This window comes from Pyxicephalus adspersus, chromosome Z (assembly GCF_032062135.1).
Source record: "Pyxicephalus adspersus chromosome Z, UCB_Pads_2.0, whole genome shotgun sequence".
NCBI classification, from domain to species: domain Eukaryota; kingdom Metazoa; phylum Chordata; class Amphibia; order Anura; family Pyxicephalidae; genus Pyxicephalus; species Pyxicephalus adspersus.
Genome location: NC_092871.1, coordinates 86396243 through 86423312, shown reverse-complemented (window position 1 = coordinate 86423312; position 27070 = coordinate 86396243). Strand labels below are relative to the sequence as shown.

Genomic DNA, 27070 nt, shown 5'->3' with positions numbered 1-27070 from the left:
CCCAGCATCTCCTATAGACCTGGACTCCTATCCCAGCATCTATAGACCTGGACTCATGGCCCAGCATCTCCTATAGACATAATATGTACCTTGAAATACCACAGCAGATACTTGCTCTTGCATTCTTCACTACAGAAGTCCCATGTGCTGCCATCCAATTCTTCAGTGACAGCACGTTGGCAGGTCTGAGAACAATATGTACAAGTGATACAGCACAGGCCTAAGTTCTTGGTGAAGTCTTGTTTGTATAGCAGCACACAACCTGTGTAACAAATGAAAAAAACAAATATCACTAGATATTACTGCTGAACAAGAAAAAGTCACAACATTTTGCCAATGCCTTAGACATATGAAATGCAACAAGACTCAATAGAATGTCCCAGACCTGGACTGCAGGCCCTCACAATTGGAGCTTGTAATCATATACAACACAGACAGTTATCTTTTACACTAGCTCACCATGAGGTCAGATGAATAAAAAATGTAACCGGCCAAAGTGGAAACTAACGTCAACCCTAAAGCTAACAAATACGATTTGGGGAGAATTAAATTACCTTCACTGCAGAAGTTCTTCTCTACACCCGAAAAGCGAATCTTTTCATGGAGAAGTTTCTCCTGTTTACAGTATTCACACTGAGACACGACTCCGTGGAGCCGCTTGTAATCATCACAGCAATCCTTACAACAGAACTGATAGACGTGGTCCTGAAAAGAGAAGAAGACGGGTTCTCATGCTGCTCAGCACCAACACCCTCATATCCCATACCTTTCCTGGAAAGAACTTACCTGCCAGTCTAAGATTTCAGGTTTTCCGGTGAACATATTGTGGCAGTAGTGACAGTTAAGGTGGATTCCGCCCTCTGGACTGGTGCGCTGGGACAGGAAGACACATATCACTTATAAAGTCTAACTAAGGCAATAAAGTCTCAGATAAACGGCTGCCAGTCTAAGCTTGCACAAATCTATATTCTAAAGATAACTTTATATAGAGGTGAGTCTTTTATAACATGAATTCCATGTGAAGTCCCAGATCACTACATGGCCAGACAAGTACATATGAAATAATATTCTCCTAAACAGGAGAAGAGAGAAAGATTACACACAAGATTCCAGCTTAAAGGATTCCTCTCCTTGCTGCTCTGAAGTAAGACTGAGTTGTAGAATTTGGTTCATTGTAAAACACCTGAATGATCTTAAGGCACAAACACATATAAAAAGCACAATTCGAACAATTTTGTTAATAAATACCATTATGCTACACAGTAAGAGAGAACATCTGAAAGTGAAGGGGATCAAAGGCTCCTATTCATTACATTTTTTTAATTTGTATTTATAAAGAAGTTATTTTATCTGCACAGCTTTAGGTAAGACAAACATGGAAACAAAGAAGCTGCAACTATTCTCCATTACTTACCTGAAACTTAGTCCAACAGCTGGGACTACAGAACTGGTATACAACACGCTCTGTCTTGTTGTAATAGGCTGGTTCAGAAAGACTGCGCCGACATAAGCTGCAGGGACGTGCAGGGCCTAATGAGAGGAAAAAAATTGAATATTAGGGTACCTAGGGCTAAAAATTGATATAGCATGAGATCATAGTAATGTCATGAGAAAAAATATCTGGGTGGCCAGTACTGGCTGAAAATACTAGTTTCTTACTTTACACACCCCTAGGAGACCAATCCCATGTCCTGGATTTTTCGGTCTTTTACAAGTATTTGTTGGCCACCACACCTATATGAGTTTGCAGATCTTCTATTCCAAAACCATGGCAATTAATATGGAATTGTCATCCCCTTCCTTTGTGGCCACTCTTCTAGGAAGGGTGTCTGTGGGATTTGCCGCCATTGGTGAGGTCACGTACTGATGGTGGGGATTTTCCCCCATTGGTGAAGTCAGGTACTGATGGTGGGGATTTGCCCCCTAATGGTGTGGTCAGGTACTGATGGTGGTAATTTGCCCCCATTGGTGAGCTCAGGTACTGATGGTGGGGATTTGCCCCCCTAGCGGTGAGGTCAGGTACTGATGGAGGATGAGGAGTACCTGGATTACCTTTACAATTAATCTCAAAGGTGTTCAGTAGGGTTTAGGTCAGGGCTCTGTGCAGGACAATCGAGTTCCTCCACACCCAAACTGGTCACCCCATGTCTTTATAGAGGGGGCTTTGTACCCTGGGGCACAGTCATGTGGTAACAGAATGGGTCTTGGAAATGTTGGAAGGGCACAATTGTCTAATATGTTGTCAGATTAACAATACCTTCACTGGAGACACCTAATCTGCATTATTTAAAGAGGTGCACATACTTTTGCTCAAACAGTGCAGGTTCCATGGTCAGAAATTCATATAATTTTGGCCATACAGGATATAAGCAGCATCCAAGGGAAAGAGAAACAGGAAAGGACAGAAATGAAAGGTCAAATAACTGATTGTTCGGGCTCTCACCTGTCAGTCCAGACTGTTTGACTTTGTGTGAAGTGATGCAGCAGATGGAACAGAACAGACCTGTGCGGCCGTTCTTGTCCACGTTGGAAAGCATTTCAAAGTTCTTACAAAGTGTTTTGCAGTACATACATGGGTAAACCTTTGTATTTTTCTGTAACACAAATGAAGAAATAAACTAGGCGATACACAAGAAAAAACAAAATACAAACTTTATGAGACTGATGGAGTTTGTGTATACATGTGAGAGCTGCTGAGCCAGTCACAACTTGGTGGTCCAATGTGACAAAAATGTAACAGCCCTGAACCACATAGCACCCCAGGATCACAGCGTCCTACCAGCCTTATGATAAACCTTGGCCTACTTAATGCTATAGGAGAACAAAACATGGAGAAATTTCATCTATCAAACAAACATATTATCTTTACTTTGAAACGTGTAACTTCTCCTCCTCCTGTGTCACCGTCTGTATATGTCTGTCATTTGCAACCCCTAGGTAATGTACAGTGCTGCAGAATATGCTGGCGATATATAAATACTGAATAATAATAATAACCTGGGGTATACGTATGTAAAGTTCAAAAACTGACTTGGGGGGGAAAAGAACACATTGGAGGCTCCCTGGGTGGATCACAGTTTTATTCACTGCCTGATTGGCTGGCAGCAACAAACAATACCTTAAGACAATGGGCAAAATTCACCATCTGGATAGATAAACCCCCCTAGGAAGAGCAGGTGTTGCCTGATTCTCCAACCACCAGACCCAACACAGAGGCATCAGATGGGGACGGCTTGTGGAAGTAGTGAGAGAAGCTTGAAGAAAAGGGACATCCTAGGATTTGGAATATAGCCCATGTTAACCCTTACTTACATAAAATGAAAATGGCGGGATATTGATTTCTCTGCTTAAGAACAGCTGAATATGTGTAAACGAATAATTCATTATGAATAATATGCTGCAACAGATCACATGTATTTCCCTTAAGACTGAATTGCCCCATTGCCATCGTTATTATGGATAAAATGATTGGTATTATGTGAATAGATATATGAATATGTCATTGCATTTGTAGCCTCTTCTAATGGACCTGGATAAAGCATGTAAATGTTTAAATCTAAATGTACACTTTTTGTGCAGGAAAAGATCCCTGAAACTTTCACCAGAGAGAGAAACAAACTGTATGTGTAATAGAGAATTTGGTAATAAAAATAAAGGCATGCTAAGGTTCTATTCCTGGCACCTATTAGCTATTCTATCTCCATTCTATCACCCGGCACCGATTACCTATTCTATACGGTTCTATCATCTTCCACCTATTACCTATTCTATCTCCTCCATTATATCCGATTCTATCACCTGTCTCCTATTAACTATTCTATCTCTATTCTATCCAGTTCTATCACCTGGCAGATAACACTCACCTTTTTGTAGTTGTTTAGACAAGCAGCATTACAGAAGCGTTTCTGCTGCCCCTCATGGAACAAGTACTCCAGAGGCAGGCCTTTGTTGTAGATGTAGATACCACAATTGTCGCAGCAGTTTGTTTTCAGGCCTTTTGTGGCACGAAATTTGGTGAAGCAAGAATCACTACACAGCCGGTGAACAACACTGCCATTGCTGACCTCATGCTGTATCTGCAGGGGAGAAAATAATGTATCCTTAAAATAGAAAATACATGAAAAAATTAAAGGCAGAGCGGTAAAATATGTTTAATATTTGAACTAAAAAAAGGTCACTTTCTGTGCCTAGGCACTCCTGTTCTTTACCCTCATAGATGTATATCAGGTGACTTCCTGTGCCTAGGCACTCCTGTTCTGTATCCTTGTGCAGTATATCAGGTGACTTCCTGTGCCTAGGCGCTCCTGTTCTGTATCCTTTTAGATGTATATCAGGTGACTTCCTGTGCCTAGGCGCTCCTATTCTGTAGCCTTATAGATGTATATCAGGTGACTTCCTGTGCCTAGGCGCTCCTGTTCTGTATCCTCACTGCATCTGCAGTGTGGGATCATCTAAGGCACAGCTCCCTCTGTTGGTATACCCCGATTGGAGTAATATTTAGTGTTTGGTGTCACCATTGTGCTGTTCATTGTTCTCCTTGCTGGAGGAGAAGTTGAACCTGAGAAGCTGCATTGCAAGAATCTCCCTGCTTTTGCGGGATTCATTCTGAGCATCCTCTTTCTCAGTCATTAGGGGACAAATCTGAGGCAAAGCCCTGCCTCTACCAAGATGACCGCCCACACACAGACACATTGCAGAACATGGCACAGTAAAAAATATCAACTGCAGGGAGACCACAAGCAATACTGGTGACTAGTGGACAATACAGGTCCTCTTTAATCTGCACCCACTCCTGACTGTTTCTGAATTTTACAGGTGACCTCCTAATATCTGCCCAAATCAGTCTGTAATCAGCAAGAAGAACATGTGAAACCTCCCAACATTGCATCTGTACCCCATACTTCATAATGAATGGGGTCCTTACCTCTCCGCTCTTGTGACAAATGCTGCATTTTATGATATCGGGAACATCTGAGGAGCTCTGAGAACTTGATCGGGGTTGAGCTTCGAAGAGGGACAGACAGGCAGAGGAGCAGAATTCCTGGAAGGATCCTCCGGGACCAGTCTGGGCCACCACAGAGTCTTTGGAGTTACGAATATCACTGTAATGATGAATAATAATGGTGCTGCCACAGTGAGGCGCTATAACCAGATAACATATAAATGTATAAAGCTCACAGATTGGACACTTACTTTTTACAAAATGTACAAATCTTCTTGACGGGGGGTTTCTTGGAGAAGGTGGTGAGACATGCAGAGGAGCAGAAGAGTTGCGGCAGACCTTTGCGCTGATATGCGGTTTGTCCTTTCTGCAGAGGACTGCGGCACTGAGCACAGGACATCTTGGTGAGTGTCGGCTTCGGTGGTTTCGGTGGCACTTGGTTACGCAGAGATTTGCGTGCTGGAGGCTTTGTACTCGTACGGGAGGGAATGAAATCTTCATCGTTCGGATCATCCACCATGGCATCCGAGTCTTCATCGGAAATCTGCACTGTGGGAGAGACCGGAAATGTCAGATATGGGATGACACAGCATGGGGCAGCTTTATTACCCCAGGGGGCAGAATGGGCAGTCTACAAATACCCCAACTGAGTACAACAAGATAAAAGGGTACAAATCTGAAGGAAAATGTAAAAACTGCAAGTGGCAATGTTATTTCTGAAGGTGGCAGCTCTCGGGCCTAATATCCTCGGGGCTTCTTTATAAGCCAGTGCAGCGCATTACACCAGTGTAGGAGAATACATTTCATTGGGTTAGATACCCAGCTGCTTTTATTTCCTTTATGCCCCCACCGCTGCATTAAATAGTTATAATAATCTCCAGGCTGTCTCCATTCTTTCTACAACTTCCTCCTTGATGTTGCAGCTTCTTTGGTCATTCTGCCCGTTCCACTAGGGGGCACCATAATGCAGGATGGGCTCACAGTATCTTACCCGTACCTTACCCGTCCTTGGAGGGTGCAGGAGGAGAAGGAAGTGCTGGTGGCATCATGGAAACAAGTAAAACACAGCTACAAAAATGTGATCAAGAATTAAAAATACTGGGGAGGGCAAAGCCTCAGTCACTTTAATGGAGACACAAACTATCCTATCTATCCCAAGTGTCCCCAGTGAGAGGTAATTCTCCATCATACAATGACATTCAAGACTGCTCCAGCCTTGTGGTAGTTAGAGAAATAATCAGATTTCTATCAATGTATCAGGCAGTTAGCACAACACTTACTGCTCTCCGAGGACGCCAAGCCTTCAGCTCTCAGACTTTCTGATCTGCGCGCTCTCTCGCTGCGTTTTAGTTCCTAAAAAAAAATAATAAAATTCATCGTCAAAATATTCTCTGGTTTAGAGGCAAAATATTTCACACATTTACCCCTCACAATATGCGACCCTCAATCATCATCTAAGGACTCAAAACAGAGACCTGAGAGCCGAGGAGATCAGATTACACACATGCCATACATCGCTCATTGGTAGACAGATATTGGATGCAATGTGAAGAAAACGACTCATTTATATAACTGACAAATTATTAAATTTTATGAAACATCAGATTCTGCAAAGTTATAAAAACAAAAAGATGTAAAGAAAGAGCTGCATAAAAAAGGATGTGTTCTAATTTATAACCAGCAGGTGGCGCTCTCACACATTCCTAAATGATGTCATTGTAATTACACCGATATTAACCTTTCCATTGCCGGAGGTACCATAGAGATCCAAAACAAACTGGTCAATGCCCATCAGACGCCCAAATCCCCAACCTAAATCATTTTACAATGTTCCCAATGGACATACAAAGCTTTAGATGTTTTTGTAAAAAATACCATTTTTAGAGGCCAAACATGTTAAAATGAAAGAAAAAAGACCAAACTTTTTGGTACAGCAACAACAGATGGTTCCCCACAGGATAAAGAACTTGCAGTCTGTATATGGTCAAGTGACAAGACCAGAAATGGTAAACTTTGGAGTCAGAGGACTAGGAACTCACACAGGTGCACACTCCTGAAACAATCCCAGGGAACAATGGCAGGAACCATGTATAAAAAAAAAAAAAAATGTGGCGGTCACAACTTTATTTCATATGACAGTGTGCTGAATAGCCCCAGGAAGTAGAAGAGTGCAGGTGACAGGTTCTCTTTAAGGAGACATTAGGAGTTTTCTCTGCACTACATGCTGATTCACCACAGATTGTGATCAGATTCCACCCCGGCCATCAGGGGGCGGTGTATGACAGCTCCATGCTGTGATAATGAGTCTGCATTGATGCAGGGTTTATATACGGAGATACAAATTAACAGCGTTTGTTGTCGCTTTGTCTCATTTATCTGCAGAAGAGCTGCAATCCATTATTTGAAACATGAGAGCACAAAATGAACTGGAGCACAACCCATGGGACCCCCAATCATGGAGGAGGTATAAATTGTTCCACACCTGGATAAAAGGGGTCCTTGAGGGCCACAGTTGTCACATTGGTTGTATTTGTTATGAAATCCAGGAAGTTTGCACGTTGGGTGCTCACCAATACCCTGGGTGTATTTGGGCTGTAGGTTGGGCCAGACATTTGGACTATTTAACCCTCCATTAATCAGCCCCAATTGCCGCTCTTCTTCCCCCTTTCGGCCCTTAACTATTTCTTTGCTGTTGATTTTACTTTTCTTACCATGAATAATAAAACTTTATTTTGTGTTAGTTTAGTAGTACAATAAAGTTTTATTTGACCTGGACATTATTTGTGATGCTTTGAACGAGGTCATACCAGACCAATAGCAGAAAGGGATCCACCTGTGGTGTAGAGGGGCTGAAAGGGTTAATCCCCATGTCACCCGAATGGAGGAGGAGCTACAACATTCATATTGTACACAGCAGAGTCATTATGTTCCTAGTAAATATTAATCTGGGGCTCTGCCAGGAGGGAGCAGGTGGAGGAGACGCTCCGGCGTATGGCTGGCACACGCGCCAGGATATGGAGGAAGCAGCGGGAGGTCATCCCGGAACAAAGCAGTCAGACAGGAAAGGTCAGTACATTGGATGAGCACTATGTATTGCCTTAGTGGCCCCGATTCTAGTGAGCCCAATATAAGGGGCAAATATTACATAGGTGCAGGGGTGATTCTGCCAAAAACCAAGTGAGCTGCTAACTTCCTATAGAGACATGACAACTCTGCCTCTGCTGCACTGAAATCCCAAGCACTGTTGTCATTAGTGCCCAGCTCTGCACGGGTACAATTCAGGATCAGGGGGTTTATAGGGGGAAAACCACCATTCAGGGAGAGTTCACAGGGTCCCCGGGTAAATTTAATGCATATTATTCCCGCACGTGTTTGCACCTAGTGATTGGCTGTCTGACACAAGCATGGTCAGAGGGGAGGAGGTCACATGCTCCCTCATACCGAGAAGTACTGAGCCCCTAGTGGTGATGGCCTTTGCACACACTACACCCTGTAAGGTCCAGGTGACAGGTCCTCTTTACTCAGCATTCTGCAAAGCACAAGAACTCTATCACAGGCCCCGATACCCATAATTCAGGGGCCCCATTGTAAAACATTCTGCACAACACAGGATAAGCCAGCAATGGATTTCTTATGGGCAGGGCTATCACAGGGCCCTAATACCCATAATTCAGGGGCCCCCACTGTAAAACATTCTGCACAGCGAAGGATAAGCCAGCAATGCATTCCAGAGGCGGAGCTATCACAGGGCCCCAATACCCATAATTCAGGGCCCCCACTAAACAACATTCTGCTGTGGGTGGAGCTATCACAGGCCCCTCTACCCCAGAGGTTTTCTTTCCTCCTGATCTCAGGTCAGATGCCATGGCTATGCCTCTCCATCATCCTCTGTTTCCATGGTAACACATCGGTCCTGGCACAGTCCTCACATTGCAGGGTGACACCGGCAGGATAAAAAACCCCTCCGCAGGTTACCCCTCTGCTGGGATTCCTCTACCCCCCTGCCCATTATTGGTATTCCGGAATCGGGAACACTGTGACCGGGAGACTCCGGGTAAACAAAACGAGAAATCTTCCCAATTAGATCATAGAAAATTCAAAGAATCAAACCTTGTGCAATGCACCAATATTTCACAATGCAATCACCCATCCCCCCCCCCAAATATCAAATATCTGCAACTTCCTGTAATATGGACCAGTGTCAGCTGACTGGTCTGGTTTCCGCCCCCTCCTGTAATACAGGCCAATCACTGGTCCCATCTTGTTTCAGGTGACTGCTCTGGTATCTGCCCTCGTCCTTAATGAAGGCAAGTCACAGTTGCTCTGTCTTTGAGTCAGGTGACAGGTCAGGTCTCCGCCCCCTTTATTAATTACAGACCAGCCACTGCTGCTCTGTCCTTGTGTCAGGTGACAGGTCTGGTCTCCGCCCACTTCTTTAATTACAGACAGGCCACTGCTGCTCTGTCCTTGTGTCAGGTGACTGGTCTGGTCTCCGCCCACTTCTTTAATTACAGACCGGCCACTGCTGCTCTGTCCTTGTGTCAGGTGACTGGTCTGGTGTCCACCCCATCTTTTAATACAGAGCAATCACTGGTGCTCTGTCCTTGAGTCAGGTGTTTGGTCTGGTCTCCGCCCCCATTACTAATGAAGACCAGCCACTGCTGCTCAATGTGTCAGATAATGGGTCTGGTCTAACCCCCCTCTTTTATTAAAGACCGATCACTGCTGCTCTGTCCTTGTGTCAGGTGACTCGTCTGGTCTCCGCCCCTATTAATAATGAAGACCGGCCAATTCTGCTCCGTCCTTGTGTCAGGTGACTGGTCTGATCTCCGTCCTCTTTATTAAGGAAGACCGGCCACTGCTGCTCTGTCCTTGTGTCAGGTGACTGGTCTTGTCACACCCCTCCTGTAAGACTGGTCACTGATCTCTCTACATGTCAGGTGACTGGTCTGCTATTCTCTCTTTCAGGATATTAAGCTCTTTGGGTTACACTAGTGCACCACCCATGCCCATTGGTCAGGCACCAGCCCCCCAATGGTCGGACGCCGCCCCCTCACTGGTCAGACGCCGCCCCCTCACTGGTCAGACGCCGCCCCCTCACTGGTCAGACGCCGCCCCCTCACTGGTCAGACGCCGCCCCCTCACTGGGACGCCGCCCCCTCACTGCTCAGACGCCGCCCCCTCACTGCTCAGACGCCGCCCCCTCACTGCTCAGACGCCGCCCCCTCACTGCTCAGACGCCGCCCCTTCTCTGTACAACATGTCAGCATGAAGACACCAAGGGGTGTGGCTGCTCCAGAGCTCTGCCAGCACAGAGCACTGCAGTGTGAGGACAGGAAGCAAACACTGAAGACATTTTCTAGCAACATTCACATAATGACATTTATAAAGGACAACATTTATTCTGCAGTACTATAAAGAGATGAACAAGAGAGACATCAAGCAGGTCTTAAAGTTTTAGGGTCCTGGGGTCAGAGGGGTCACTTTCACATTACTTGCAACACCAAACCCCCAGGACAAGTGCCCAATATACAGCATGGTAAACCACAACAAAAACTGTTACCTCCCCCCGCACCCCACAAATAATATCAGACCCCCAAAGGATTCTTACCACACGTTTCTCCCCTTCAGACCTCTTATCGTCTTGGTTGTCATCTGTAAAGGAAGTGGAAGAAATGTCAGGATCATCACATTATATAAAAAAACACATATATTATATATTCCAGACACTTGGCCACGCCCCCTTATCCCATGTGACCTAGCTGATGTTTTGTGATTGGCAGCTCAGACACCCAGTGCTATCACGAGGCGGGCTCATTATTCAGCAGTGTTTCTCAGGCTGTCTGTAGACCCCCGGGGGTAGATTAGCAATGATAAGGAGGTACCCCGGGGCTGTATATATTAGGATGGAGCTTGTCACATGGTACTAGCAGAGTACACAGAGCAGTGGAAGCATCGGAGTAACGATTTATTACAACACCCAGACTTTCCAGGACTACTTTATAGAAGCAGCCTTGTAAAGGGATCCGTGCAGCTCCTAGCTGTGATCACCAATGTCTGACACAGATCAACCCCTGCTCACCTTGTGATTGGCCACAAAGCTGCAGTCTGGGGAAGAGGCAATTGAGGAAATGCTTCCTGCTGTCTGCAGCAGAGTGGTCACTAGCAGGGAGGAGACTTCCCGTTAAGCAGACTGGACACTGCTACTCTCTCCCTATGTGCAAGGTGCCTGGTCTTGTCTCCGCCCCTCCTGTAGGTTTGTGCAAGCAGCTTGGAGTGGGTGGAGCCTGTTGGACCCCTCCCACAGCGCCGCTCAGGCATTATACTGTGATATCATCACTATATGACAAGGTCATATTTTGGTTTTGAGAGGCATTTGGTGCTCACAAAGAGGATTCCAGAAAACAAATGAAAGTTTTTGTTCTCAGCTTTAACCTCTTTAATATAATGGCTTCTCCTAACTTCCTGTTTCACCTGACAACGCATTGCCTCTGTAGCTCTAATCCCCCGCCTAGGTTGTCAGCCCAGCCCTCCTCTGCTGGACTACAAATCCCCACCCCTCTGCCTCTCCTCACACAAGAAAGGGCCCCTGGGAGATGTAACAGGTGAATATGATCTAGATGGGGTAGGGGTGAATTGGACGCACTGAGTGATTATACAAATAAATAGGGTACGCACCGGGGGGCGCTGTGGAGCCAGAATCCCCGTCGGCATCCTTTGAGGACTGCCCTCCGTCTTTAGCGCCCAATTCAGAATCTGTGCTGATGGTGCGGTCAGCGTTGGAATTGGTACGCGGTTTCAGCATGGGGCGTAGCCTCATCCTCCGGGACACCGTCTGGCTAGGCTGCGGTGAGTCTGCCCGCTTCTCTGGCGGTTCGCCGGCAGCTTTGTCTTCCGTCAGACAGTTATTGCGCTCACCTGTTTCCGAGGCGATGCCATCTCCGTTCTCTTCTATGTGCTGAGATCTGCGGCTCTTTGTACGCTCCACGTCCGGCTTCTTCACAATTTCTTCACCTACAAATACCACGTCGTCCTTGCTGTCATTGGCCAGAGGGTCTTCGGGGTTGTCATCCTGGGGGGGCGGGGGGTCTTTTTTCCCTCCCTTGGCGTCTCCTTTAGTTTTCGTGTTGGTTTTTTTGTCGTCGGTCGGATCCTCTACAGGCTGTGGGGTGTCGGACGCCTCTTCCACGTTCGGCCCACCGTCAGTCTGTTTGTCCTCATCGCTCTCCATGGCAGCGGGCGGAGCCGGGGGTTCTTTACTTTCTTTACCTTTTGCGGGGTTTCTCCTCGGAGATTTCTTGTCCAATGATGTATTTGTGTCCATTAGGATGAGAGATCACAGGGAGATCACAGAGAGATCACAGGGAGATCACAGAGAGATCACAGGGAGATCACAGAGAGATCACAGAGAAACGGCCAACCTGCAGGAGGAGACACGGGAGTTAGCAGATATAACCGGGACGCAGACAATTCCAATGTATGGAGGCATCACTGAGCACCAACCTACAGGAGAATACCCACTGGGCCCCAATGTAGGGGGGAAACATACCCACTGGGCCCCAGCGAGGCAACGTACCTACTTGGCACTAATGTAATGGGGCATGGTACCCACTAAGCACCAATATTATTTACCTCCCTTTAGAAAATACTCCAAATAATATGCAATATACCCCCCATAGAGAAAAAAAACCCATCATACAAAATAAATACCCCCCTATAGAAAATAACCCCCATCATTCACACTACAAACCCCCCGCTAGAGAGAAAACCCCCGCAACATATACACAATATAACCCCCACTAGAGATAATACCCCCTGAGATACCCCACCATGTGCACTATATACCCCCCGCTAGAGATAATACCCCCTGAGATACCCCACCATGCACACTATATACCCCCTGCTAGAGATAATACCTCCTGGGATACCCCCACCATGCACACAATATAACCCCCACTAGAGATAATATCCCCTGAGATACCCCACCATGTGCACTATATACCCCCCGATAGAGATAATACCCCCTGAGATACCCCACCATGTGCACTATATACCCCCTGCTAGAGATAATACCCCCTGAGATACCCCACCATGCACACTATATACCCCCGCTAGAGATAATACCTCCTGGGATACCCCCACCATGCACACAATATAACCCCCACTAGAGATAATACCCCCTAAGATACCCCACCATGTGCACTATATACCCCCTGCTAGAAATAATACCCCCTGAGATGCCCCCACCATGAACACTATATAACCCATGAGATGCCGCACCCACACTATTTACCCCGTGCTAATACCCCCTAAGATACCCCACCATGTGCACTATATACCCCCTGCTAGAAATAATACCCCCTGAGATACCCAACCATGTACACTATATACCCCCCGCTAGAGATAATACCCCCTGAGATACCCCCACCATGTACACTATATACCCCCTGCTAGAGATAATATCCCCTGAGATGCCCCCACCATGTACACTATATACCCCCAATACCCCCTGAGATACCCCACCATGCACACTATATACCCCCTGCTGGAGGTAATACCCCCTGAGATACCCCACCATGCACACTATACACCCCCTGCTAGCGATAATGCCCCCTGAGATGCCCCCACTATGTACACTATATAACCCCTGCTAAAGATAATACCCCCTGAGATACCCCACCATGCACACTATTTACCTCCATCTATGTTTCCTACCCCCTCCTAAAAATTTTGTCCCCCCCCCTCCACCCCAGCCCTATAATACCCATCCTACACCTTTTAACCCTCCACCCATTTTCCAGGTGTAATCCGCCCCCCCTCCACACACCCTGTTACCCCGACTCCCCTCCCCCTCCCCCAAGGGGCCCCAGCATTTGCAGGCTTTCCAGATAGTGTGGCCCCCCTGCCGCCTCTCACTTTCCGGGTGTGCGCCCCTCACATGCTCGGCCCCAGTGTCGCCTCATGGATGATCCCGCCCACCTCCGGGCGTCTCTCCCCTCCCCCCATGTTTCGGTGATATTGACCGGACTCCTCCGTACCGGTACTCGTCTCTGTCCCCGGGCGGGCCCCGCGCTCTCTCGCTCTCTCCGGCGCAGCCGCAGTCTCGGGAAGTCTCTCTCCGTCTCTCTCGCTGTCTCGGGCACTCTCTCTCTCACGCGCGCGCACGCTGCGGTCCCTTTAAGCGCGGGCTCAAGTCCAGAACGTCTCTAGCGCGTCTCCGCTGGTGGAGGGGCGGGGTTGTAGGGTAGTGGGTGTGGTTTACATCTTACGTGATTGGTTAGAATCTCGGCGCCGTTCTCGGAGGGGCGGGGTGTCGAGCGCGCGGTCGAGCATTCCAGGGCAAAGACGCATGCGCGTTTGAGGCAGAATTTTTTTCCCCCCTTTTCCTTTTTGAAATGCGGGGTGCGCGGCCACGTGCGGGCCTGAGATCTGGCGGGAGGTGACCCTTGGGGTGAGAGAAGCGGAGACAACACCCGATGCACGATATACACTGATATATCAGCACAAGGAGATAATCAGTGGAGCACCTAGATACTGCAATCCCCTGGATGGGTCAGGGTGGGAGCATCCACATGTTTTATATTTTTGGTAAAAACTCCTCCGATGTGTCCGGGCACAAATACCCCACCCTTCTTTACAGAAGCCATGGGGTACTTACCTGCACAGGGCAACAAGGGTCTGGTCATGTGACTGAAAGATTGCACATCAGTCACATGATTAAAAGGCAAACCAATCAGTCATGTGATCATTAGACTGAGCATGGGTCACAAATGCCCCAACCCAAAGACCAAAATCTTTATCACCCTGATCGGCAACATGGAGGCAATTGGCCAGTCCCCTTCCACCCTCTGGAAATACTCCCCCATCATACCCCCTACCTGGGGTATTAGTACCTCTGCAATTATTACATCGCTTGCCAAGAGATCCACATCACTGGAAGGTTCACCCTGGAGATTTGGGTGATTCGGGAAATTTGGGTGTCCCCAGTCAGGGGTCCCGGTAATCCTCCAACATACAAAGACATTGTAGACAATTGTAACTGTGCCCCGGGGTACAAAGCCAGCTCCATAAAGACATGGGGTCACCAGTTTGGTGTGAAGGAACTGGAGAGCCCTGACCTCAACCCTACTGAACACCTTTGGGATGAATCGGAATGGTGAGCCAGGTCTTCTCAACCAACATCACACCTAACTATATGACCAAATATATGGCGGACACCTCCCCAAATGATGGGGACCAGTTGTCCCTAGGTATTACTCTATCATACAAAGACATTGTAGACATTTCTGGGCCCAGTGGTCAAACGTCTGAGGATCCTCTCTATGGTTGCGTTCTGAGGTTTCCAGTGAAGGGTCAAACATGAGACCTTGTGGACCATTGTGTTCCTCCAGCCTTCTGGTCACAGTTTGGTGAAGACCCTTTTCTGTTCCCCCTGTTAATGTGTTCTGGGGTGTAAAGCCAGCTCCATAAAGACATGGGGTCATCAGTTTGGTGTGGAGGAACTCGAGTGACCTGCACAGACCCCCGACCTCAACCCTACTGAACACCTATGGGATGGGGAGACTGGGTGGCTGGTCATGTGACCAGAGGTTTAGGTCATGTGACATACAAGCATTTGGGCTGCTTGTATATAGCATTTCCTTTTGCCCAAATGAATGTACTTTTGGGATCATTTAGATATGTCTGGTGGGCGGAGCTATGTTGATACACACCCTCTTAATAGGTAGGATTCAGTCTGGAGGAATGTGTGTTCCCCAGTATTTGCATGCAGCACCCCCCAGGTAACGCCCACTTATGATTCTGCTCCTCCATGATTGGTAGACCTGCAATTAGACTTTTTTCACCTGTGATAAATAAGTGAATAAAACCAGTGAACTGATTTCCCAGGTAATAAATGTGCCCCAGAGAAGTGGCTCCTACAACGGCACTAAATTGATTACTATAATATAATTACCCTAAACTGACCCTCAGACCTTGTGAGCCGAGTGCTGTCAATCGCCAATTTTCAGCCAGGTCACCACCATGGACTCCTGATCACCAAACATGTAGCAACAGCGCCCCCCAGTGACTGTTTGCCAATACTATATCTAAAATGGTCTTCAAAGCGATGATCAGAGAGTTTGAAATAACAAACCCCCTTGGAGCCCGCCCATTCACTTTTCTGGAGACACTTTAGCTTGAATCCCGCCTATTCACTCTATTAGGGACATATTGGCACGGACCCCGCCCAATAACTTTTTGCGGACACCCTTGCCTGGACCCAACCATTCACTTTTATAGGACACCATTAACTGGACCCCGCCACTTCTATGAGGACACCATATCCTGGACCTCGCTCATTCACTTTTATAGGGACACCTTGGCCTGGACTCCGCCCATTAACTTCTATAGGGGTATTTTGGCCTGGATGCCACCCATTCACTAGTATGGGGGCACCTTGGGCTGGACTCTGCCTATTTACTTCTGTGGGGGCACATTGGCCTAAACCCCGCCCACTCACTTTATAGGGACACCTTGGCCTGTACCCCTGCCTATTCACTTCTATGGGGACATTTTGGACTGGACCCTATCCATTTACTTCTAGGGGGACACTTTGACCTAGACCCCGCCATTGACTTTTATGGGGACTATTTTGGCTGGGGACAACATGGCCTGGAACCCACATATTCACTTGCATGGGGTCACATTGGCCTGGACCCTGCCCAATAACTTTTTTGGGGACACCTTGGCCTGGACCCCACCCATTTACTTGTATGGGGTCACCTTGGCTTGGGCCCCGCCTATTAATTTTTCCTGAAACACTTTAGCTTGGACCCAGCCCATTCATTTGCTAGGGGACATTTTGGCCTGGACCCTGCCCATAAACTCGTACAGGGTCACCTAGGCTTGAACCCTGCCAATTCATTTTTCTTGAAAAACCTTGGCCTGGATCCGAGCCATTCACTTGTTTGGGGGCACCTTGGTTTGGACCCCGACAATTCAATTTTATGGGGACTGTTTGGCCTGGACCCCGCCCGTTTATTTTTCTGGAGAGACTTTGGCCTGGACCCCACCCATTCACTTTTATGGGGACACTTTGGTCTGTAACCAGTCCTTTCACTCGTATGGGGGGCACCTTGGTCTGAACCCTGCCCATTCTTTTGTACGGGGTCACCTTGGTTTGGACCCCGCCTTCCCTTTTTTTTTTTGAGAAACCTTGCCTTGGACCAGAGCTACTCACTTATATGGGGGCACCTTGGGCTGGACTCCGCCCATTTACTTCTATGGGGGCACATTGGCCTAGACCCCGCCCACTCACTTTATAGGGACACCTTGGCCTGTAGTACCCCTGCTCATTCACTTTTAGGGGGACACTTTGACCTGGACCCTGCCCGTTGACTTTTATGGGGACTGTTTTGTCTTGGGACAACATGGCCTGGAATCCGCCGATTCACTTGCATGGGGTCACAATGGCCTGGACCCTGCCTATGTGCTTTCACCCATTCACTTCTATGGGGACACTTTGGTCTGTAACCAGCCCTTTCACTCATATGGGGGGCACCTTGGCCTGGACCCTGCCCATTCACTTGTATGGGGGCACCTTGGCTTGGACCCCCCCCCCCCCATTAACTTTTCTGGAGACACTTTAGCTTGGACCCCGCCTATTCATTTGTTAGAGGACACTTTGGCCTGGACCCCGCCCATTCACTCGTACAGGGTCACTTTGGCTTGAACCCCGCCTTTTCATTTTTCTTAAGAAACCTTGGCCTGGATCCCAGCCATTCACTTGTTTGAGGGCACCTTGGTCTGGACCACGCCCATTCACTTGTATAGGGAAAGAGTGGCCTGGACCCTGCCGATTCACTTGTATGGGTCACCTTGGCTTGGACCCCACCTATTCAATTTTTCAGGGAGACTTTAGCTTGGACCCCGCCCATTAATTTGTTAGGGGACACTTTGGTCTGGACCCTGCCCATTCACTCGTACGGGGTTACCTTGGCTTAAACTCCACCTATTCATTTTTCTTGAGAAACCTTGGTTTGGACTCCGCCCATTCACCTGTAAATGGAAACCTTGGCCTGGACCCTGCTGATTCACTTTTATGGGGACTATTTGGCCTGGACCCCGCCCGTTTATTTTTCTGGAGACACCTTGGCCTGGACCCCAGCCATTCACTTGTATGGGGGCACCTTGGCTTGGACCCCGCCATTTCCATTTACGGGGACACTTTGGCCTGGACCCCACCCATTTCCATCTATAGGGACAACTTGACCTGAACCCCACCTATTCACTTTCATAGGGGCACATTGGCCTGGACCCCGGCCATTAACTTTTATGGTAACACTGGCCTAGACCCCGCCCATTCACTTCTATGGGGGCATTTTAGCCTGGATGCCACCCATTCACTTGTATGGGGCACCTTGGGCTGGACTCCACTCATTTACTTTTATGGGGGCACATTGGCCTAGACCCCGCCCACTCACTTTATAGGGTCACATTGGCCTGGACCCTGCCTATTGCTTTTTTGGGGACACCTTAGTCTGGACCCCACCTATTCACTTCTATGGGGACACTTTGGTCTGTAACCAGCCCTTTCACTTGTATGAGGGGCACCTTGGCCTGGACCCCGCCCATTCACTTGTACGGGGTCACCTTGGTTTGGACCCCGCCTATGCATTTTTCCTGGAGACATGTTGGCCTGGACCCCAGCCACTCACTTGTATGTGGGCACATTGGCTTGGCCCCCGCCCATTAACTTTTCTGGAAACACTTTGACCTAGACCCCGCCCATTCACTTTTCTGGAAACACTTTAGCTTGGACCCCGCCCATTTATTTGTTAGAGGTCACTTTGGCCTGTACCCCACTTATTCACTTGTATGGGGTCACCTTGGCTTGGACCCCGCCTATTCATTTTTCCGGAGACACTTTAGCTTGGACCCCGCCCATTAATTTGTTAGGGGACACTTTGGCCTGGACCCCGCCCATTCACTCGTACTGGGTCACCTTGGCTTGAACCCTGTATATTCATTTTTCTTGAGAAACCTTGGTTTGGACTCCGCCCATTCACTTTTATTGGGACTGTTTGGCCTGGACCCCGCCCATTTATTTTTCTGGAAACACCTTGGCCTGGACCCCAGCCATTCACTTTTATGGGGGCACCTTGGCCTGGACCCCAGCGATTCACTTTTATGGGGAGACATTAGCGTGGACCCCGCCTATTCTCCTTTTTGAGCACACCATGGACTGGACCCCGCCTATTCATTTCTATGGAAAGTGTTTGGCCTGGGCCTCGCCCATTCACTTTTATAGGGTCACCTTGGCCTGGACCCCTCCCCATTCACTTCAATGCTAGAACTTTGGCCTGGACCCTGCCTATTCACTTCTATCAGGGCACTTTGGGCTGGACCTGGCCCATAAACTTTTATAGGACCTTGGCTTGGATCCCGCACATTCACTTCAAGGGGACACTTTGTCCTGAACCCCACCCATTCTCTTCTATAGGAAACCTTGGCCTGGACCCCGCCGATTCACTTTTATGGGGACTGTTTGGCTTGGACCCCGCCCATTTATTTTTCTGGAGACACCTTGGCCTGGACCCCAGCAATTCACTTGTATGGGGCCACCTTGGATTGGACCCCACCCATTCACTTTTCCAGAGACACTTGGACCCTGTCTATTCACTTTTGTAGGGACACATTGGCGTGGACCCCACCCATTCTTTTTTTTGAGCACATTTTGGCCTGGACCCCGCCCATGCACTTCCATGGGACACCATGGACTGGACCCTGCCTATTCACTTCTATGGAAATTGTTTGGCCTGGACCTCGCCCATTCACTTTTATGGGGACACCTTGGCCTGGACTCCGCCCATTCACTTCATTGCCGGAACTTTGGCCTGGACCCTGCCTATTCACTTCTATCAGGGCACTTTGGGCTGGACTTAGCCCATTAACTTTTATAGGGCTTTGGCTTGGATCCCGCCTATTCACTTTTACGGGGAGACTTTGGCCTGGACCCCACCCATTTATTTTTCACCTAGCCATCCACTTGTATGGGGCCACCTTGGATTGGACCCCGCCCATTCACTTTTCTGGAGACACTTTAGCTTGGACCCTGTCTATTCACTTTTATGGGGACACATTGGCGTGGACCCCGCTCATTCTCTTTTTTGAACACATCTTGGCCTGGACCCCGCCCCTGCACTTTTATGGGACACCATATACTGGACCCGGCCTATTCACTTCAATGGAAATTGTTTGGCCTGGACCTCGGGCATTCACTTTTATGGGGACACCTTGGCCTGGACTCCGCTTATTCACTTCAATGCCGGAACTTTGGCTTGGACCCTGCCTATTCACTTCTATCAGGGCACTTTGGGCTGGACTTCGCCCATTAACTTTTATAGGGCTTTGGCTTGGATCCCGCTTATTCACTTCTATTGGGACACTTTGGCCTGGACCCCACTCATTCCCTTCTATAGGGACAACTTGACCTGAACCCAACCCATTCACTTTTTTAGGGGCACATTGGCCTGGACCCCGCCCATTAACTTTTATAGTGACACTGTGGCCTAGACCCCGCCCATTCACTTTTCTGGAGACACTTTAGCTTGGAACCCGCCCATTTATTTGTTAGAAGACACTTTGGCCTGTACCCCACTTATTCACTTGTATGAGGTCACCTTGGCTTGAACCCCGCCTATTCATTTTTCTTAAGAAACCTTGGCCTGGACCCCAGCCATTCACTTGTATGGGGTCACCTTGGCTTGGACCCCGCCTATTCATTTTTCCAGGGACAATTTAGCTTGGACCCCGCCAAATTATTTGTTAGGGGACACTTTGGCCTGGACCCCCCCCCCCCATTCACTCCTTTGGGGTCACTTTGGCTTGAACCCCGCCTATTAATTTTTCTTGAGAAACTTTGGCTTGGACCAGAGCTATTCACTTGTTTGGGGGCACCTTGGTTTGGACTCCGTTCACTTGAAAAAGGAAACCTTGGCTTCGACCCCGCCGATTCACCTTTATGGGGATTGTTTGGCCTGGACCCTGCCCGTTTATTTTCCTGGAGACACCTTGGCTTGAACCCCGCCCATTCACATTTCTGGAAACACTTTATCTTGGACACCGCCTATTCACTTTTATGGGGACACATTGGCGTGGACCCCGCCCATTAACTTTTTTGAGCACACCTTGGCCTGGACCCCGCTCATGCACTTTAATGGGACACCATGGACCAGACCCTGCCTATTCACTTCTATTGGGACACTTTTACCTGGACCCCACCTATTCACTTCTATGGGGACTGTTTGGCCTGGACCCCGCCCATTTATTTTTCTGAGGACACATTGGCTTGGACCTGGCTATTCACTTTTCTGGGGACATAATAACCTGGACCCCGCCCATTCACTTTTTTTGGGGACACCTTGGCCTGGACCCTGCCCATTCACTTTTATGGGGAATGTTTGACCTAAACTCCGCCCAATGACATCTATGAGGTCAATGTGGCCTGGACCTCGCCCATGCACTTTTAAGGGACACCATGGACTGGACCCCAGCTTTTCACTTCTATAGGGACTCTAGTTTGGACCCTGCCTATTCACTTTTATGGTGACACATTGGACTGGACCCCACCCATTCACTTTTTTGGGACACCATGGACTGGACCCCACCTATTCACTTCTTTTGGGACACTTTTGCCTGGACTCCGCCTATTCACTTCCATAGGGACTGTTTGGCCTGGACCCCGCCTATTCACTTCTATGGGGACTGTTTGGCCTGGACCCCGCCCATTTATTTTTCTGGGGTCACATTGGCCTGGACCCCGCCCATTCCCTTTTTTGGGCACACTTTGGCCTGGACCCCGCCAATGCACTTTTATGGGACACCATAGACTGAACCCCGCCTATTCACTTCTATTGGGACACTTTTGCCTGGTCTCCGCCCATTCACTTTTATAGAGACACATTGGCGTGGACCCTACCCATTCACTTTTTTGAGCACATCTTGGCCTGGACCCCGCTATGCGTTTTAATGGGACACCATGGCCTGGACCCCGCCCATTCACTTCTATGGGGACTGTTTGCCCTGGACCCCGCCCATTTATTTTTCTGAGGACACATTGGCTTGGACCTGGCTATTCACTTTTCTGGGGACATATTAACCTGGACCCCGCCCATTCACTTTTTTGGGGACACCCTGGCCTGGACCCCGCCAATTCACTTTTCTTGGGAATGTTTGGCCTAAACTCCGCCCAATCACATCTATGAGAACAATTTGGCCTGGACCCCACTCATGCACTTTTAAGGGACACCATGGACTGGACCCCGGCTTTTCACTTCTATAGGGACTCTTTGGCTTGGACCCAGTCTATTCACTTTTATGGCGACACATTGGTCTGGACCCCACCCATTCACTTTTTTGGGACACCATAGACTGAACCTCGCCTATTCACTTCTATTGGGACACTTTTGCCTGGTCTCCGCCCATTCACTTCTATAGAGACACATTGGCGTGCACCCCACCCATTCACTTTTTTGAGCACACCTTGGCCTGGACCCCGCCCATGCGTTTTTATGGGACACCATGGCCTGGACCCCGCCCATTCACTTCCATAGGGACTGTTTGGCCTGGACTCCGCCCATTCACTTCTATGGGGACTGTTTGGCCTGGACCCCGCCCATTTATTTTTATGGGAACACATTGACCTGGACCCTGTCAGTTAACTTTTTTGGGAACACTTTTGTCTGGACCCCGCCTATGCATTTTATGGGACACCATAGACTGGACCCTGCATATTTCTTTCTATGGGGACACTTTTGCCTAGATCCCACCCATTCACTTCTTTGGGCACTGTTTGGCCTGGACCCCACCTATTCACTTCTTTGTGGACAATTTGGCCTGGACCCCACCCATGCACTTTTATAGGACACCATGAATCCGCCTATTCACTTCTATGGGGACACTTTTGCCTGGAACCCTCCCATTCACTTCCATGGGGACTGTTTGGCCTGGATCCCACCCATTCACATCTATTGGGACAATTTGGCCTGATCTCGCCCATGTATTTCTATGGGGGACAATAGACTGGACCCCGCCTATTTACTTCTATGGGGACACTTTTGCCTGGAACCCTCCCATTCACTTCCATGGGGACTGTTTGGCCTGGATCCCACCCATTCACATCTATTGGGACAATTTGGCCTGATCTCGCCCATGTATTTCTATGGGGGACAATAGACTGGACCCCGCCTATTTACTTCTATGGGGACACTTTGACCTGGTCCTTAGGCATTCACCTTTATGGGGGCATCTTAGCTTGGACCCCGACAATTTACTTTTCTGGAAACACTTTGGCCTAGACCCCGCCCAATTAACTTTCTGGAGAGACACTTTTGCCTGGAACCCTCCCATTCACTTCCATGGGGACTGTTTGGCCTGGACCTCGCCCATCCACTTTTATGGAGACATTTTGGCTTGGACCCTGCCTATTCACTTCTGTGGGGACACTATGTCCTGGACCCTGCCCATGCACTTTTATGGGACATCATGGCCTGGACCCCACCTCTTCCCTTCCATGGGGACATTTTGACCTAGACCCTGCCCATTCACTTTTCTGGGGACATTTTGTCCTGGACGCCGCCCATTACCTTTTTTTGGGGACACCTTAGCTTGTACTCCCCGCCTATTCACTTTTATTAGGACAGTTTAGCCTGGACCCCGCCCATGCACTTTTCTGGGAAAACCATGGCCTGGACCCCACCCATTCACTTCTATGGGAAAACTTGGCCTGGACCCTGCCCATTCACTTCTATAAGGACCCTTTGGCCTGGACCCCGCCTATTCACTTTTCTGAGGACACCTTGGCCTGGTCCTGGCTCATCCACTTTTATGGAGACATTTTGGCTTGGACCCTGCCTGTACACCTCTATGGGGACACTATGGCCTGGACATCGCTCATTCACTTTTCTGGGGACACCATGGCCTGGACCCTCCGCCTATTCACTTTTATGGGGAAAATTTGGCCTGGACCTTGCCTATGCACTTGTATGGGGTCACCTTGGCTTGGACATGGCCTATTCACTTTTCTGGACACACTTTAGCTTGGACCCCACCTTTTCACTTTTTTGGGCACACTTTGGCCCTGACCCCGCCCATGCATTTTATGGGACACCATGGACCCAACCCCGCCCTTTACCTTCTATGAGGACAATTTGGCCTGGACCCGGCCTATGTACTTTTATTGGACACCATGGACTGGACCCCGCATATTCACCTCCATAGGGACACTTTGGCCTGGACCCCAGCTATTCACTTGTATAGGGGCACGTTGGCTTGGACCCTGCCCATTTAGTTTTCTAGAAACACTTTGGACTAGACCCCGCTCATTCACTTTTCTGGAGACACTTTAGCTTGGACCTAGCCCATTCACTTCTATTGGGACAATTTGGCGTGGACCCAACCTATTCACTTTTATGGGAAAACATGGCCTGGACCCCACTAATTTACTTCCCCGGGAACACTTTGTCCTTGACCCCGCCCATTCACTTTTATAGGGGCACCTTAGCCTCGACCCCACCTATCCACTTCTATGGGGACACCATGGCTTGGACCCCGCCTATTCACTTTTCTGAGGACACTTTGGCCTGGACCTCGCCCATCCACTTTTATGGAGAAATTTTGGCTTGGACCCTTACTATTCACTTCTATAGGGACACTATGTCCTGGACCCTGCCTATTCACTTTTCTGAGGACACCTTGACCTGGACCTCGCCCATCCACTTTTATGAAGACATTTTGGCTTGGACCTGCCTGTTCACTTGAGGACACTATGGCTTCGACCTTGCCCATTCACTTATCTGGGGACACCATGGCCTGGACATCGCTCATTCACTTTTCTGGGGACACAATGACCTGGACCCCGCCCATGGACTTGTATGGGGTCACCTTGCCTTGGACCCCGCCTATTCATTTTTCTGGAGACACCTTAGCCTGGACCCCAGCCATTCACTTGTATGGGGGCACCTTGGATGGACCCCTCCCATTCACTTTTCTGGAACCACTTTGGCCTGGACCCCGCCCATGCACTTGTATAGGGATATCTTGGCCTGGACCCCGCCCATGCACTTGTATGGGGATATCTTGGCCTGGACCCCGCCCATGCACTTTTGACACCATGGACTGGACCCCGCCCATTTATTTTTGTGGGGCCACCTTGGCCTGGACCCTGTCTATTAATTTTTCTGAAGACACCGTGGGCTGGAACCCAGCTGTTCACTTGAATGGGGCCACCTTGGCTTGGATCCCGCCCATCCACTTTTATGGAGACATTTTGGCTTGGACCCAGCCTTTTCACTTTTATGGGAACCCCTTGGCCTGGACCCCACCCATTCACTTCTTTGGGGACACTTAGGGCTGGACTCCACCTATTCATTTCTTTTATTTGACACCATGGACTGGACCCCGCACAATCACTTGTTCGGGGTCACCTTGGCTTGGACTATGCCTATTCACTTTCCTGGAGAAACTTAAGCTTGGACCCTGCCTCTTAACTTTTATGGGGACACAGTGGCCTGGACCCCGTCTATTAACATTTTTGGGCACACTTTGGCCTGGACCTCCATGCAACTTATGGGACACCATGGACCGCACCCTGCATATTCCCTTCTATGGGGACACTTTTGCCTTGACTCCACCCATTCACTTTTATGGGGACTATTGGCCTGGACCCCACCTATTCACTTCTATAGGGACTCTTTGGCCTGGACCCCAGCCATTTACTTGTATGGAGGCACCTGGGCTTGGACCCCACCTATTCACTTTTATGGGGACACATTGGCCTGGACCCTGTCCATTAACCTTTTTGAGCACACTTTGGCCTGCACTCCGCCATGCATTTTATGGGACACCATGGACTGGACCCTGCCCATTCCCTTCTATAGGGACAATTTGGCCTGGACCCCGCCCATGCACTTTTGTGGGATACCATGGACTGGAACCCGCATTTTCACTTTTATAAGGGACACTTTGGACTGGACGCCGCCCATTTATTTTAATGGGGACACTCTGGCCTGGACCCCACACATTCACTTGTACAGGGTCACCTTGGCTTGGACCCCGCCTATTCACTTTTCTGGAGACACCTTTGCTTGAACCGAGCTATTCACTTGTATGGGGACACATTGGCCTGGACCCAGCTTATCCACTTCCATGGGGACACCATGGCTTGGACCTCGCCTATTCACTTTTATGGGGACACACTGACCCCGCCATTTGTTTTTATGCAGACACCTTGGTCTACACCCTGCACATTCACTTCTATATTGGATCGTTTTCTCAAGGCCCTGCCCACATACTTCGGTGAGGTTCCCTTGTCAAGGCCCCGCCCACACCATCCCGTTAAATTCACGTATAAAGGCCCCACCCACATACTTCCGCGAGGTTCCCTTGTCAAGGCCCCGCCCACACCATCCCGTTAAATTCACGTATAAAGCCCCCGCCCTCATACTTCCGTGAGGTTCCCGTGTCAAGGCCCCGCCCACATCATACCGGTAAATTCACGTAGAAAGGCCCCGCCCACGTCATACCGTTAATCCACGTATGAAGGCCCCGCCCACATACTTCCGTGAGGATCACTTGTCAAGGCCCCGCCCACGTCATACCGTTAATCCACGTATAAAGGCCCCGCCCACATACTTCCGTGAGGATCGCTTGTCAAGGCCCCGCCCACATACTTGCGTGAAGTCTTCTTTGTCAGGGCCCAGGGACAGTGTATCAGGGGGGTCATGTTGGGGGTCATGTGACTCCCTGTATTGTTTTAGAGGTATAAGTACACATAAAGTTGTGCTTTAAACCTCCTCACGTCCTACAGTGAAGCTTCTGGAGAGTTCGATCACCCCGCCCCTATTCTTCGCAGCCTTCACAATGGAGACGCCCCGCCCATTCCCTCATCGTCTTCTTACAATGCCAAACGCCCCGCCCTCTCCCCACGTGCCCCCCAATCCACACGTGTGGCCAATCTTTTGTCGCCTTTTCTTCTGCGCCTGCGCACTGTCTTACCGTTTCTTCCCTCCGCTCACGCAAACTTGTCCTTAGAACAATGCAACCTTACAGTAGCCCTGCCCTCTTTCGTCATTCAGCATACTGCGCTAG

The 27070-nt window shown here is 49.0% G+C and overlaps 1 protein-coding gene across 8 annotated transcripts in view; it reads right to left on the bottom strand.

Annotated features, from left to right (window-relative positions):
• The window catches only part of ZMYM3 (zinc finger MYM-type containing 3), a 38558-nt gene extending 11561 nt beyond the window's left edge, over window positions 1-26997 (bottom strand). The window contains exons 1-12 of one of the 8 annotated variants that reach the window (XM_072431316.1): window positions 26978-26997; window positions 11621-12363; window positions 10554-10597; window positions 6223-6295; window positions 5194-5491; window positions 4925-5102; window positions 3864-4076; window positions 2444-2594; window positions 1415-1530; window positions 787-873; window positions 555-705; window positions 90-262 (exon numbers count right to left, since the gene is read on the bottom strand). In XM_072431316.1, the coding sequence (XP_072287417.1) occupies window positions 90-262; window positions 555-705; window positions 787-873; window positions 1415-1530; window positions 2444-2594; window positions 3864-4076; window positions 4925-5102; window positions 5194-5491; window positions 6223-6295; window positions 10554-10597; window positions 11621-12266 (2130 nt within the window). In that variant the 5' untranslated portion in view covers window positions 12267-12363; window positions 26978-26997. The other 7 variants (XM_072431312.1, XM_072431311.1, XM_072431313.1 and 4 more) reach the window with 7 other exon arrangements.
• Window positions 26998-27070: the final 73 nt, after the last annotated feature.